We start from the raw sequence: 14,923 nt of genomic DNA on the forward strand, positions 1-14,923 counted from the left end.
AGGTATGTGGGGGCGTGTTAGAACGAGCCGTTTTAGGTAGGTGTGGCTGACTCTTAACTTTTATAAAGAATATCTTTGGATTTGCTACTTTACACATCTTCTTTATGCACCAAGAGCTTGTAACGCTCCAAAGAGAAAGGAAAAATTGAAATCTCATATGACCCCTTTAATAAACTTTATAGTTAGAGTATAGATCATAATGTTGAATTTACTATAAATCAGTGAAGTCAGTCGTTGCGTCCGAAATCGCATACTGCTTAGTAGGTACTACATTTGAATTTGAACGTACTACTCGACCGTTTAAAAAGTACGTTCTATATAGTATGAATGCGAGTAGTATGAATGGAATTCGGACGTACTACATCCGCCATGTTGATGTTGTCACGTGACATGCGTCTTCACAACAGCGCCAAAATTTAAAGAGCCCTCACTACTGCGCGAACATCAGCAATGTTTCACGTTATTCTTACCGCTTTCATCTGCGTTTTAACGTTGATTGGATCAACAGCTCAGAGGCGGCGTCGGTCAGCTGCTGGCAGATCACGCCTTCGTCGACAGCTTGTAAATCATTTATCAAATAAAGTACAATCACCTATTTAGCTAGCAAATTTTACCTCAGAATAAAGTCATGTCTGTGAACACCATGCCAGAGGCTCATTTGGAGCAACGAAATAAAGTAATTTATTGTTATAAATAAATGCATAAAAATACACAGGACAAACAAAAGACATGAATCAATGAATAAACTTGAATGAATACATAATACACAATTGGATAAATAGAGAGAGAGAGGGAGAGAATGAATACATACAATATATTTTTCCCTGAGGTACTTGCACTTGAAAAGAGCCGCGTCGCCGCCTTCCGCCATTTTCGAATATGACGCCTCCTCTCCTGTGGCCTCATGGGATAGTAAAGTGTCCATCGTATGCATGCTACGGAATTCGGGCGGAAGTAGTAGGTCATCCGGGTACTTCTCGCCTACTGTTTTTCGAATACTATGAATTCGGACATACTACTCGCCTCGCATACTGTTTTTCGCCTACTATATAGTATGGAAGTATGCGATTTCGGACGCAGCTAGTGTGTTGCCCCCATTATGGGAGTGGTTAATAGTAGTAATATTATACTTTTATAAATATTTATTTGATATTTGATTCAAGACTCCAACTCTTATCTCAAACAGAAGCACACATCAAAGTAAAAAAAATGTTGTGTTAATACATTTGAATATTACTGTATAGTTTTTACTTTTATTTGATGCTAATTATTTTAGCTGTCTAGCTAAGTGGGACCTATAATTTACTATATTTACTGTTTTGATCACCTGATACTTTTAAGAACAGTCTTCAAATAGATATTTTGAAATCATTTTAATTATGAATTGTATATGATTTAATTTTTCAATTCTGTCACACATTTTTTTATTTCATAATTAGTGCTACAATTGCCCCTGACCTCACAGCTGGTAAAATTGTATTGCTACCAATAAGTGTTTGCAATTTCGCCTCTGTTCATATTTAACCAATACTCTCCTACGGCTTATTATTGTAAATTCAAAGACAACAAAATAAAAAAAGATAGAACTAATATAAAAACTATTAAAGTAATATAAAGTAATATAAAAACAATTTAAATTCTTGTTGTTGCTGAAAATTTCTCACAAAGGGGAAAACAATCTTTTTTGTTTTTTTACTTACTTTACTTAGCATGTGCTGAATATGTGTCATACATTTATTGTGTTACATTTGCCTGCAGTATTCACTGATTATCTGGATGTCATGATGACACTGAATCATAATTCAGTTCAGAACCAGATATTAACAGAGACCTGCAGGGATAGAGGATGGTGAAATTGAACTCTGGTTCTGAACAAGCAGTCAAACCCAGTATTAAAACAGCCTGCGTTTCTGTACATTACCCAGCAGTTCTGTGTGTGTGTGTGTGTATGTGTCCCTTGATTGTTACATTAGATTGCTCTAAAACTGCCACTTATTGGGATGGTGTGGGCACTGCAGTCGCACAAGCAACTTATGTAATGAGACATTTTTTTTCCCCTATCACTTTCCCCTCCATCTCTGTCTGCCTACACTCCGAGAAAATTAGATGGTGCCGAAATGCCTGGGATTACAGGGAATCGTGGCTGCGTGTTTATGTTGCTCCCCAGGCTGTGGATGGGAAAAGATGAGATCTGTATGTTCGACTTGTCGCCAGATCTGTGTTTGTCTGGAGTAGAGAGGGATGTGCAAAATTACATATTTTCAAAATCTAGTTGGTGGTTTGCATAAAATACTAATCATCTAGTCAGTCTCTAGAAATCCCTGTTCTTTCTGTCTGTCTGTCTGTCTACTGTCTCTCGATCTCGATCTATTGTTCTACCTATCGTTCTATCATTTGATCTATTGTAAGAAACTCCCATTGATTCTAATGAGTCTGTTCGTTCTAAATTGTCCTTTTCTCATTTGAAACATTTGAATGTTTGATTCATTGTACTGAATTGGTTAATTCAAAGGTTCATTGATTCATATCCCTGCATAGCGAAATATTAAATTTCCACTGTTAACTCGGTTATATAAATTAGAGAGTGTTTTTAGTTTTTCCTTTCGTTGCATTTAGTGCAAATGTTTTGAACTTTCAGTTGTTTTTATTTTAAAAAACTATGGCCCAATTAAATTATACGCAATATAAAAATGTAATGTAGAAATGTAGCAAGTATGATTCATTCTAGTGAATTGCTTCTTCCTAAATGGTCCTTTTTTCATAAGTATTATTGGAAAAGATTCATTCTAATGAGTCTTTTCTTTCGTATGAAATGTTAGAAGTTCAATTAATTCTAGTGAAACTAGAAACTTTGCTGAGGGAGTTCTTGTAAATAAACTTATTTAAATACTCATTTTCATTTTATGTGTGTTTATTATAACCTTATCAGTTCAAACTATTTGTTTTTGTTCCAGAAATGTTGGCACTAATTAAATTACACATATTTTAATTGAATAGTTATGCGTTTCAAAATATATTACATCCTTAATAACTTTAGAGTATAGTTAGATACTTTTTGTTCATATACTGTAGTTGAAGCACTTTGAAAATGTTAGCTACAAGCTTATCATATTTTAAAGTAGTTTCACCAAACCGGGTTAATACCAGCTGTGTTGGTGTCTTTTTCAGCTTGACAGTAAAAAAAAAAAGAAAAGAAAAGAAAGAAAAGGTCTAGTCAATCTCAGTAATCAACTAGTCGGTTCTTGAATAACTCAACCAGCATGACCTATTCCTAGTCTGGACAGAGCGATGAAGACTCCTGTTCGCATCTGATCATCCCTCGCCGAGGCTGTCTTCCTCCTCCAGCCCTGTCGCTATGGTGAGGATGTCACATGGAAACAGCCCAGCGGTGGGAGGTGTGAAAGAGAATGTCACAGACAGCAGTCCAAATATGACACCATTGGCAGGGGGCACGCGGGGGAAATGGCACACAACACCTCACTAAGCCACCTGAGCATGAAATAAAGCAGATAAGAGAGACTGACCAGATGTTTCGCTCTGCGGGGGGACGTGAGAGTAAACGGCTGAGAGAAACGGTGAAGTCCTGAGCTTGTTAGCCTATTGAGAGAGCCGAGACTTGAGTCCTATAGCGATGATTGATTTAATAGAAGCAGACAGTGCTCATCATTGTCAATCACAGTGATGGGCCGCTCTCTCTTCCTCTCCTGTCTCGTTCGGTCTCTCGATCTTTCTTATTTTTAAAATTTTTAAAACTCTCTCTCTCTCTCTCTCGCTCCCTCCTGAGCTTTGGTGCCAGGTTGGGCAGGCTCTGATGGGCAGACGGCGAGTTGTCTTCATTATAATGCCTTTATTTATTCATGTGTCTGCGACCAGTGACAACCGTGCCTGTGCACAGCTCTCCTCTCTGTCTGCATCCTTAGAGATATGACTCATTTTCATTTCTCTCGCTCTTTCTGCTCACATCATTCTCTCTTCTCTGTCAAGTGCTGCTTTCAGTTAGCTTCAAAACTGACACGCGAATGCACAACATGCATCAGTCACATCCAGCGGCCCACATCAGTGCGCAGAGGGTATGCGTGCGGCAGAAGAATCGCTCGACGCGGGCGGCTCGTGTGGGCCATATTGCCTCATGACCACTTTTGGGAGGACAGCGCTGGCTGTCTATTTCGGTTCAGTCTATAAATAGCCGTGCTGCGGTTTTTGTCAGTTTGATAAGCTTGTAATTGGAGTTGCATCCATCAGGTTACTGAAGGCTTTTAATCCTGAGATGTGTTGGCTGGGTTCTGGAGCTGGTTCTGGCTGGGTTTCAGGTTAAAGAGCATTCACCGCCATTGTTTAAGCCTGGGTTCACTGAGCTAAATGCTATTAGATTATTACAGTGTGTCAAAAGCAAATTAATCTAATTTTGCCTATCCGTAGCTTTGCCAAACAGTCAACCCTAATCAGGCATTATGTTCAGACCTCCTTTTTAAGCCCCTGGCATGAGGTACATTGGGTTTTTCTAAGGATTATAGATCAAAATTAGGTTATGTCGCTCTTTCACCTGAATTAGTGCAGTTTTTTGGGATTTTACAGCTCTGTTGTAGTTGGTAGTCGGCCTCTTTGTGGTATAGATCAAAAGCAAAGCAGTGATTATGAAACGGATCACTTCACTCTAGGCTCTTAGGTTTTTTTTTTTTTTTTCCATGTGCTTTGATACATAAGAACCTGGTGGGCTTCTGTTATGGAGCCCAGTGTTTGGCAGCACTGCTCTAGGGGCCGTCAGTGGACTCTCTGATTGTCCTCTGGCAAATGAGGGATAACTGCAGCAAGCATGTGGCAGAGAAGAGAGGCAGCTAGGGTACTGGGATACATGCTGGGTCACCTCCCCAAGCAAAAGCCCTCACATCTGTAACAATTAATGCTTCAGACATTTAAAGGAATATCATAGTATAGGTCATAATTAGAAATGGAAATTGTAAAGAATTTAATAAATTTCTAGTTTAATTTCTGGTTAATTGACAATTCATTTTGAAACTTTTGAGGAAGAAATATCTCCCTTGTCGAATTATAGGATTTTTTTATTTGTTATTATTATTATTTTATTATTATAAATTTTTTGATAAATGAATAAATTCTGGCGTGTTTAGTAATTGTTCTTATCCTTATAGTCATATCCACTACAATAGTTCAAAAGTTTGGTAAGATTTTTTGTTTGTTTGTTTTTTAAAAGAAGTATCTTATGCTCACCAAGGCTTTATTTGATCACAAATACAGTAAAACCGTCATATTGTGAAATATTATATTTTTCTTTTTTAATATATTTTAAAATGTTATTTATTTCAGTGATGGTAAAGCTGAATTTTGAGCAGCCATTAGTCTAGTTTTAGTGTCACATTGCCCTTCAAAAATTATTCTAATATGCTGATTTAGAGCTTAAAGTGATAGATCACCCAAAAATGAAAATTCTGTCATTAATTACCCTCATGTCGTTTCAAGAACAACGCTGATTAGGCAGATTACGTTCATGTGTGTGCTTTCTCTCTCGAACGTAAACAACACTGATTACGTCGATTACGCTCTTGGGTACCCTCCAAAATGGCGGAAGACATAACTCGGGGGAGAAGAATTGTTGAATAATTAAGAGTGTAGCCCACCGAGCTGCATGGACAATTTTGTGATATGGGACGAATTTTGTGTTTACGCTGGCATGTATGCATGTACTGATTTTTTTTTTTATTCTTGTAATGGCCTAATCTGGCTCTACCTGCTGTGCTGTAGTCTTATAGTTACAAAAAAAAAAAGTTTTTCCATACAATCAGCAAATTTTGAAGGAACATCGGCGTTTTACATAACTTGTTTTTATTTGCATGTTTCTCTTCACTTCCCCAAACAACCCTAATGTATGCATGCATATTGTACAATATGAGTGTGTGAGAGTCTTCGCTTACGTGATCATGTGCAGCCACATTATGTCAGAGCCGGGCTGTGTGCTCAAGGCCGAGGGGCTCAACACAGCGGGAGACACTGCTGTTTAATTTCAGCACTTCATCCCCCTCCGTAATGAATCTTCCCTCACGCCCATTTGCTCACACCCTGCCAGTGCTGCTGGCGGGTAATTGGGATGTGACCGAGCATGAATATCCCTTACGCCTGCCACAGACCGACCTCCCCACGACCCTGCAGATAGCTCTTTATCTTAATGGACATATCATCTTTTATTTAGATCTCCATTTGAAAGTAATTGTCAGCAGGAGGGGGTTATTGCAGTAGATGGAGACGAATAGACTGGTGTTTCACAGCAGACCTCTTTGATTGGCTGCAGTTTTTGGCTGGCTTTGATTATGTGAGTCGGAACAAAGGTGTGTGCTGTGCCAAGCTGTTTTTGGAGGCTTATTAGAAGCACCGCCCTGACCCCATCCTTCCTAATCAGCCTGCCATTGGAGCTCTGCTGTCTCTAAAACGATCAAAGATGCATGCATGTATCTTTTGAATTACAATGCTGACACGTATATGTTTAGATGTGTGTTTTGCAGTTTACATAATTTAAAAAAAAAAAATGTTCACCCAAGGTTTGCCGTTAAGTAACTGCACCTAGTGAGTAACAGTTAAAATGCAATACAGCGTGTCATATGGGAGTGTTTGTTGTCGGTAAGTGTTGAGTCTGTACACAGCAGCAGTAGGAATCATGGGAAATTTCCTCAGGAAATCTTAGATTCAGCAGGGATGATCACAGAGATTTGAGCATTTGCTCGGAGTTATCACGATTTATATATTTCAGGACTCCAGGCTGTGCCTAAAACGGTCACATTTATGACCAAAAATATCAATTTGCGGAAGATCACTACTGGCGACTATAGAAATGTACGTTATGACTTACAAATTTGCATGTAATGCCTTTTTTCCTGCTTGTTTTGCGATCACATCTTTTGTTATGTTGATGTAATAAACTGAGATGATGCACGTCAAATTTTTAGTTGAAAAAAAACTTTCAAACAGTCCTCATCTCTGCCAAACACCAGCGTTGACCGCACACCTGCTAAAAGCAGCTCCGGTTGTGGCAGCATGAGAGAGATCGAAAATGTCGGAGACGTGCAAAGTAAAAGTGCAGTGTCTGTTTTGTGCACAACTTGAACAAACTACAACAGGTAGAGCTGTCACCTGTGTGGACATTAACAATATCGTTAACAATTCTCGTTTATAATCAATACTAATATGGCTTCTTATCAAGATCTTTAGTTTATATGCTGTGTTCTGTTAATGCGTGAACTTCATATTATTTGTAGCGCACTTGCCGTCCAGTAATCGCAATAAGCTTTGTGCTCTGTTACCTTTTAAACAAAGTATCAGCTTTAAATTTGTCAATAAATACCGTTTTGGCATTCTTTAATGTGGCATGAGCGATCGCTTTAGCGCCTCAGTTCAAGTGGCACGTGAACCCATCAAATCTTTCTGTTTACTACTATAGTACGTAATAAACATGAATGGACATCAAAAGGTATTATTAGATACAGTACAATTTACTACAATGTCTCATGAAATCGCTCATTCAGTGATTCAAACGGCGGAAAACATTTAAAGCTTGTAAACAATAACAATGCATTTACCTCAGAATAACCATTTGGCGTCCATAAGTTCATTAGTCAGCTAGAAAAAATAACTATAAAGAGGTGCATTTTGTTAAATATATGCTCTATATTGCATATTCATATTTTTACTTTACCTGTTGTCAATATAAGAATGCAAGGAACTACAGATCAAATTCAACACCTATATAATTGCATGTTACTAATGAAGAAAAACAGACTTGATGTGTGCAGGACACATGACAACATTTATAAGATGCATTGAGGAGGAGCCCAAACAACACTCAATGGCCAAGTGATGCTGACATAGTTATGGTCCGTGATATTGGCACAGATTCTGTGTATTAAACAATTCTTTGTGACTGTATATAGTTCTGAAGTTGGAAAAGATGTTTAGTTCCCACTTAAAGTGAACCTTAGTTACTTAACTTAACTTTTATAAAAAATATCTCTTTGGATTTGAGACTTTAGTCTTTGCAACTTTACAGATCTTCTTTATGCACCAAGAGCTTGTAACACTCCAAAGAGAAAGGAAAACTTGAAATCGCATCATATGACCCCTTTAAAGTATTTAAAAAAAAAAAAGAAAGAAAGAAAACATTTATTTTGTGGTATTAAAAAAAAATAATTTGGTGACTATTTTTGTTTCTTATAGGAACCAATGGCTCCTTAAGTGATTTATTTATTTATTTTGTCTGTAGCCCTGTATTTCCACCATCAGAGGTGGCTGCTTTTTTATTTTAAAGTGACTTTACTTTATGAATGCTCATTCCTGGTCTTTTTGAGCTTGTCTATAAAAAGTATTCACCGCCCTTGGACTTCCATGTGTGTTGTTTTTACAGCTCTACAACACACTGAACTCAAAGAGAAATAGTTCACCCCAAAATCAAAAATTAATTTTAAATTTAAATAATTAAATTTCATAAGAAAAATCTAATACAGGATATATAATTATACATCATTTATAAAATGGAAAGTCATAATTTAATCACCCTCATGTCATTTCAAACCCATTAGTCTTTTGTTTCTGTTCAGAAGACTTCACTCGATTCATGCGGATTTCTGAACTTTTAAAAATGTCCATGTTTTGGGTGAATGGACTTTCAGTGGAGGCATCGAAATCTCTCCGGTTTCATTAAAATATCTTCGTTTGTGTTTTGAAGATGAACAACAGTCTTGTGGGTTTGGAATGTCATGTAGGTGAGTATTTGATGACAGAATTTTCATTTTTGTGTAAACTATCCTTTTAATTTGGCTTTGATCCAAAATAATTACAAGTATGAATCCAATATAACTGATTTGAGAAGTATTCACCCATTTTAAACAATCACTAGTGCCACCAGTTGGTTTTAGAAGGCACATCAATAGTTAAATGGAGGTAACTTGTGTGCAGGCAAGGGCTTTCAATTGATTTTAGTATAAATACGCCATCTGGAAGGTTCAAATTGGCAAGTCAATATTATGGCAGAACTTACACCATGAACATGAAAGCTCCAAACAACTCCACAAAAAAGTTATTAAAAGCAGAAGATGGATACAAGAAGATGTCCAAGTCGTTGAATATCCCTTGGATTTCATTTAAGTCCTTAATTAAGAAATGGGAAGAGTAATGCACAGCTGAGAAAACTTTTGATTGACAGGAAATAGTAAGTAAAATGGGTTGTGAAAGTGGTTTCACATTGACTTTAAAGAGCCTGAGGTGCCCACTGCGACATTAGCCTCATCAGCAGCTTTAGGATATTTGTCTTTTTAGTCTAATATTTAACACTGTAAACAAAGATGTATTGCTCCACAGAAGGACAAGATTCTTTGGTTGAAGTGATTAATCTCTCATTCACTAGGGGCCCCATCAACAGACATTGCAAGGTTGCAATAAAAGCAGCAAATGTAGCACCGTGGACTCTAATAAATCTTTGGAGGTTAAACCCCACAGCACTAAAAACCTAGAAAGACCTTTTCATCATCCCCATAAAAGTGGCAATGTCACAGTGTTTGTGGTAAGCCACCGTCCAGGGTGCTGGAATTAGTGCACCCCTGTAATCTAGTTTAACACAGCCTACAGACAGACATCCTGTATCTCATTTCATTGTTCCATCAGTTTTTGTTAAAGCCTATACAGTATTTTTCAAATAATTGTGGGGTAAAAAAAGAGCATTTTTCCGAATCTGTCCAAATGTAAATCAATATCTAATATAATCCAATATGTAGGTTATCTGCTTCAAAATATAAATATAATTTTATTCTTAATTGTCTGTCATTGTGCATACTATGTTTTAGAAGTTTTTCGCCATCTCTACGTTTTTTTAGCACCATGTGCACCACATTTTTAAGACACTGTGTCAGATTAAGATTTAAAATATTAAACCGTGGTAAAATAAAACTACATATATATTAAAAGTAAAAATATATATATAAATAATAAAAAAAATAAAGCAATTGTGTTTTCATCATTGATCATTGCTGTCACTTCTCTAACGAAGACTATATTGAAATGCTTAACGAATGACTCACTTATTGTTCCTTGACTTAAGCATTTTTTTTTAAAACCCTGAATCTGAAAAAATGTATTTGTTTCTTTTCCTTATCAGTTTGCTATTACTTCCTTTTTTCACTAGTTATTCTCTTGCAGAGTTGCACGCACTACTCCCTACCACGGTCCATTTTGTCTTTCCAGGAATTGTCAATATATAGACAACTTCCTAGATCCTGGATATGTGATTTCCAGTCTTTTTTTAACTGCCAGATATGGAAGATGTGTTTACGTATTAGAATAATCACTTTTCCTCTGCTCTCTTTCCTTTGGCTCCCCCCCTCCTGCTCAATCTGTCCTTCCTCTCAGTGGATGATCCAGGAGCCGCACAAAGTGGCCACCTTCTTCGGCTGCATTGGGAAGGATAAGTTTGGGAAGATCCTTAAGGAGAAGGCAGAGGAGGCCCACGTGGACGCCCACTACTACGAGCAGAGCGAAGAGCCCACGGGGACCTGCGCTGCCTGCATCACTGGCGACAACAGGTCAGCCACCCCTTTCCTCTAGGGAGGGCCCTTATCGCTTCCTCAGGATAGCACCCCCCGCACACACACACAGCGCACATTCACACACCCCACCTCACTATGCGTTGGGACTCGCTGTTCCCTTGCCGGCTGTTCTGCTCTTTTCCGCTAGAGCTCTTGATTTATTTATTTGCCGGGGTTAGATCAGCACAGAGGTATTTTGATACACCGAATGACTTGGCCCTGAAGGGTGCTAGATTCCATGACTGAGCAGATATGTGAAACTGCTTGGGACGAATACAGTGCTACCTACACATTTGAACAGAGCAGATTGATGTGTTTATTTAAGTGTCACTTACTATTTCTCTGCTTGTGAAGAAAATGCGATGGTAAGCATGGAAGCTTATTGACTAATCTGTAATCGTATGAACTCTGAGGATTTGTTCAAATGAACAGCAGGTTTAAACTCCTGATGGCCCGCTGACACATTTTTGGAGCTTGCACTGGTAATCTTAAAGGAAAAGTTATATCAGGAAAAAAAAATCTAATCATAGATATTAGGATTGAGAATTGTAAGGAGTTTAATGATTCTGAATTTCATTAATGATTTTTCTTTTAGCACTTTGTAATAAATATCACCATTTTAGGTCAATTAACAGTAATACTGTATAAGATTTCCATTCAAACTGAAAGTATAAATGTAGATTATGTGCTGCTGGTTTCACTGCAAAATCCTAAACTGACATTTCACCCGGTAGCACATATACTTACTTGCCGGCAACCTGCCAAAATGAAAGCTTGCTGATTTTAGGTTTGAAAATTATGCCAGATTTTTTTTTTTAATTAAAAAGTAAAAAATAATAATAAATGATAATGTAAGTATTATTAAATATTTTTTAAAATGTGCTGTAAAATTTGATTCCCTAGAAAGAACCGGCTCATAAGAGTAATTTGTTCTAGAATCAGACTGTATGTTTTGTGCTGTAGATTCACAGCGGTGCTGCTTAGTAGTAGTGCAGGAAACTGTATTTTGGAGGTTGACTAACACGGTCACTGTAAACTGTTTTTTAATGCATTTAGATATTTTGGGGTTCACTGAAAAACATACACACTTTAATTATGACATAATTTTCATTTCTGGCAGGACTATTCCTTTAATGAAAAAAATGCATGCATCTGCAGGGGCACCGGTGTCAGGGACATCAGCTGAATAATAGATGCTCCTCTGAGGCAGCCGTGATCGTTCAGGTGGTGATCTGCATTTGTTTTGCATGTTGTCAACCATGCGATTGCCTTTTAATCAGAGCTGCTAACAAAACTATTGTAAGTGTTTGTGTACATGAACAACCGCTCACAGGTGTGTCCTCTCTGAGCTAAGCTGACAAATGAGAGGCACTGCAGATCATCCTGGTCGCTTTATTGTGGATTCATGCATTTGCTGCAAAAGAATTGATGTTGAGAGTGTTTATGAAAGCAAATACTACCGGATAGCGTTCTCCAGGTATTATAGACCACATTGGAGTACACATACTTATAGTCAGTCATATAATATACGTTTAAAAGGTCCCATGTAACCAGTGAAGATATGAAATCCGAGAATGAGATTTATGAGGGCTGGTCTCTTTGTTTAGACTGTTATAGAGTTAGTGTGAGCGGGCTATGCATTAGAGACAGTTTGAAAGATCAGCGGCTTGTAGAGCTGTCAGCCTTGGCCGTATGAGACTCTTCTCATTAGCACCTCACCTGTCAAAGCAGACCCTTTCATTACAGGAGACTCGCAGACCTGCAGCTCAAGGCCTGAAAGCGGTTTGATCAATATCTTACTTAATACTTTCTCCCTCCAGCTACGCAGTGCACCTGTACACAGCCGCGGGTGAGACAGGCCAGACGAGAAGCGGTGTTAAAAGGCCACTGATTTCAGACCCGTTTGAGGGGGGAGGGAGAGGTCAAGGGGTCTACAGCCTGCAGCGAGAGGTCTGCCCTTCCTCTCTGCGCCGCCTCTCACTGTCAGCCAACATGATAGCATGGAGAAGAGTCCGACACAATCTGCCTGGTCAGATCAGCGTGACTCTGCCACTCGAAATGCTTATTATGCCTTAATGGATTTGATTTTGATGAACATTATGACATCAAGCCGGAGGGTGTCAGATCAGCCTCTTGCGTGTTCTTCAGAGAAAATTGCAATCAGATGCTTTTTTGTCAGGGAAGGGTGTTTTATTAGATGGATACACATAGTAGAGTTGCACAATATGTCGGTACCATATTGGTTATCAGTTGTTGTTGTTGGGTTTTTTTTTAATCACAATTTTTTTTTCTGAAATTAATTATGCTTAATTATGCCTAAATATTTTTTTCAGATTGAACTTCCAAATTAATGTTGAAACAACATAAACATATATTTTAATATTTGCGGCTGATCATAGGATACATGCGGGCCATCCCCAGTCATCTGCTCTCTCTCACTTCACTGAACTGGTGCGCAGCGCACACATGGTGTTATATACTTTAATGCTAGCCAAAGGATTTGGGTAAAAAGATGATAGCAGAGCTAGTTTAGGAAGGGAAAAAAGATGCTGCATTAATTGCATTAAAACTTTAAAACAAAATATTAATCGCAGCCCTAATAAATGTAAAAATGTGTGTGTGTGTATATACACAAATACATATTTAATATATATACATTAAAATCCTCATTTTGCCGTCATCTACCACTCAAAGTAAATCTTAAAAAAACACTAATAATTTTATAACACTATTAAGTGAAATCTTTAGCAGTTCAAAATGAATAATGAATATACACATTTCATATTTCATATTGTATATTGTATTGTATTATAACTTTGCTGTATCTGCAAAATGTTAATTATTTTACTAAAATAAGAGGGATCATACAAAATGCATGTTATTTTTTTTAGTACTGACCTGAATAAGATGTTTCACATCAAAGATGTTGACATAGTCCACAAGAGAAAATAATAGTTGAATTTATAAATATGACCCCGTTTAAAAGTTTAAATACGCTTGATTCATAATACTGTTTTACTTGGACGATCCAAGGCTTTTTTTTATTTTTATTATTTATTTTGTTTTGTAATAGTTGTTTTTGAGTGCCCACTGTTCTTCAGAAAAATCTTTCAGGTCCCACAAATCCTTTGGTTTTCCAGCATCTTTTGCATATTTGAATCCTTTCCAACAGTGACTATGATTTTGGGATCCATCTTTTCACACTGAGGACAACTGAGGGACTCATACGCAACTATTACAGAAGGTTCAAACGTTCACTGATGCTCCAGAAGGAAAAACGATGCATTAAGAGCCTGGGGTGTAAACTGACAACAGAATGAAGATGTGTACATTTTTCTTATTTTGCCTAAATATTCAAGGGGTCTACAGCCTGCAGCGAGAGGTCTGCCCTTCCTCTCTGCGCCGCCTCTCACTGTCAGCCAACATGATAGCATGGTGAAGAGTCCGACACAATCTGCCTGGTCAGATCAGCGTGACTCTGCCACTCGAAATGCTTATTATGCCTTAATGGATTTGATTTTGATGAACATTATGACATCAAGCCGGAGGGTGTCAGATCAGCCTCTTGCGTGTTCTTCAGAGAAAATTGCAATCAGATGCTTTTTTGTCAGGGAAGGGTGTTTTATTAGATGGATACACATAGTAGAGTTGCACAATATGTCGGTACCATATTGGTTATCAGTTGTTGTTGTTGGGTTTTTTTTTAATCACAATTTTTTTTTCTGAAATTAATTATGCTTAATTATGCCTAAATATTTTTTTCAGATTGAACTTCCAAATTAATGTTGAAACAACATAAACATATATTTTAATATTTGCGGCTGATCATAGGATACATGCGGGCCATCCCCAGTCATCTGCTCTCTCTCACTTCACTGAACTGGTGCGCAGCGCACACATGGTGTTATATACTTTAATGCTAGCCAAAGGATTTGGGTAAAAAGATGATAGCAGAGCTAGTTTAGGAAGGGAAAAAAGATGCTGCATTAATTGCATTAAAACTTTAAAACAAAATATTAATCGCAGCCCTAATAAATGTAAAAATGTGTGTGTGTGTATATACACAAATACATATTTAATATATATACATTAAAATCCTCATTTTGCCGTCATCTACCACTCAAAGTAAATCTTAAAAAAACACTAATAATTTTATAACACTATTAAGTGAAATCTTTAGCAGTTCAAAATGAATAATGAATATACACATTTCATATTTCATATTGTATATTGTATTGTATTATAATATTGTGATGCCTAAATTCACTTAACATTTAAAACATTTTATTTTTGTTTATATATATATATATATATATATATATATATATATATAAATGTGGTTT

At 37.3% G+C, this 14,923-nt stretch overlaps 1 protein-coding gene across 2 annotated transcripts in view; it reads left to right on the forward strand.

Annotated features, from left to right (window-relative positions):
- The window catches only part of adka (adenosine kinase a), a 163,611-nt gene that overhangs the window by 73,759 nt on the left and 74,929 nt on the right, over positions 1-14,923 (forward strand). For both annotated transcript variants that reach the window (XM_016556754.1, XM_016556755.1), the window contains exon 5: positions 10,405-10,577. In XM_016556754.1, coding sequence (XP_016412240.1) covers positions 10,405-10,577 — 173 coding nt within the window. The remainder of the gene's footprint in view (positions 1-10,404; positions 10,578-14,923) is intronic.

Source organism: Sinocyclocheilus rhinocerous, unplaced genomic scaffold (genome assembly GCF_001515625.1).
Source record: "Sinocyclocheilus rhinocerous isolate Xijiao unplaced genomic scaffold, SAMN03320098_v1.1 scaffold677, whole genome shotgun sequence".
NCBI lineage: Eukaryota > Metazoa > Chordata > Actinopteri > Cypriniformes > Cyprinidae > Sinocyclocheilus > Sinocyclocheilus rhinocerous.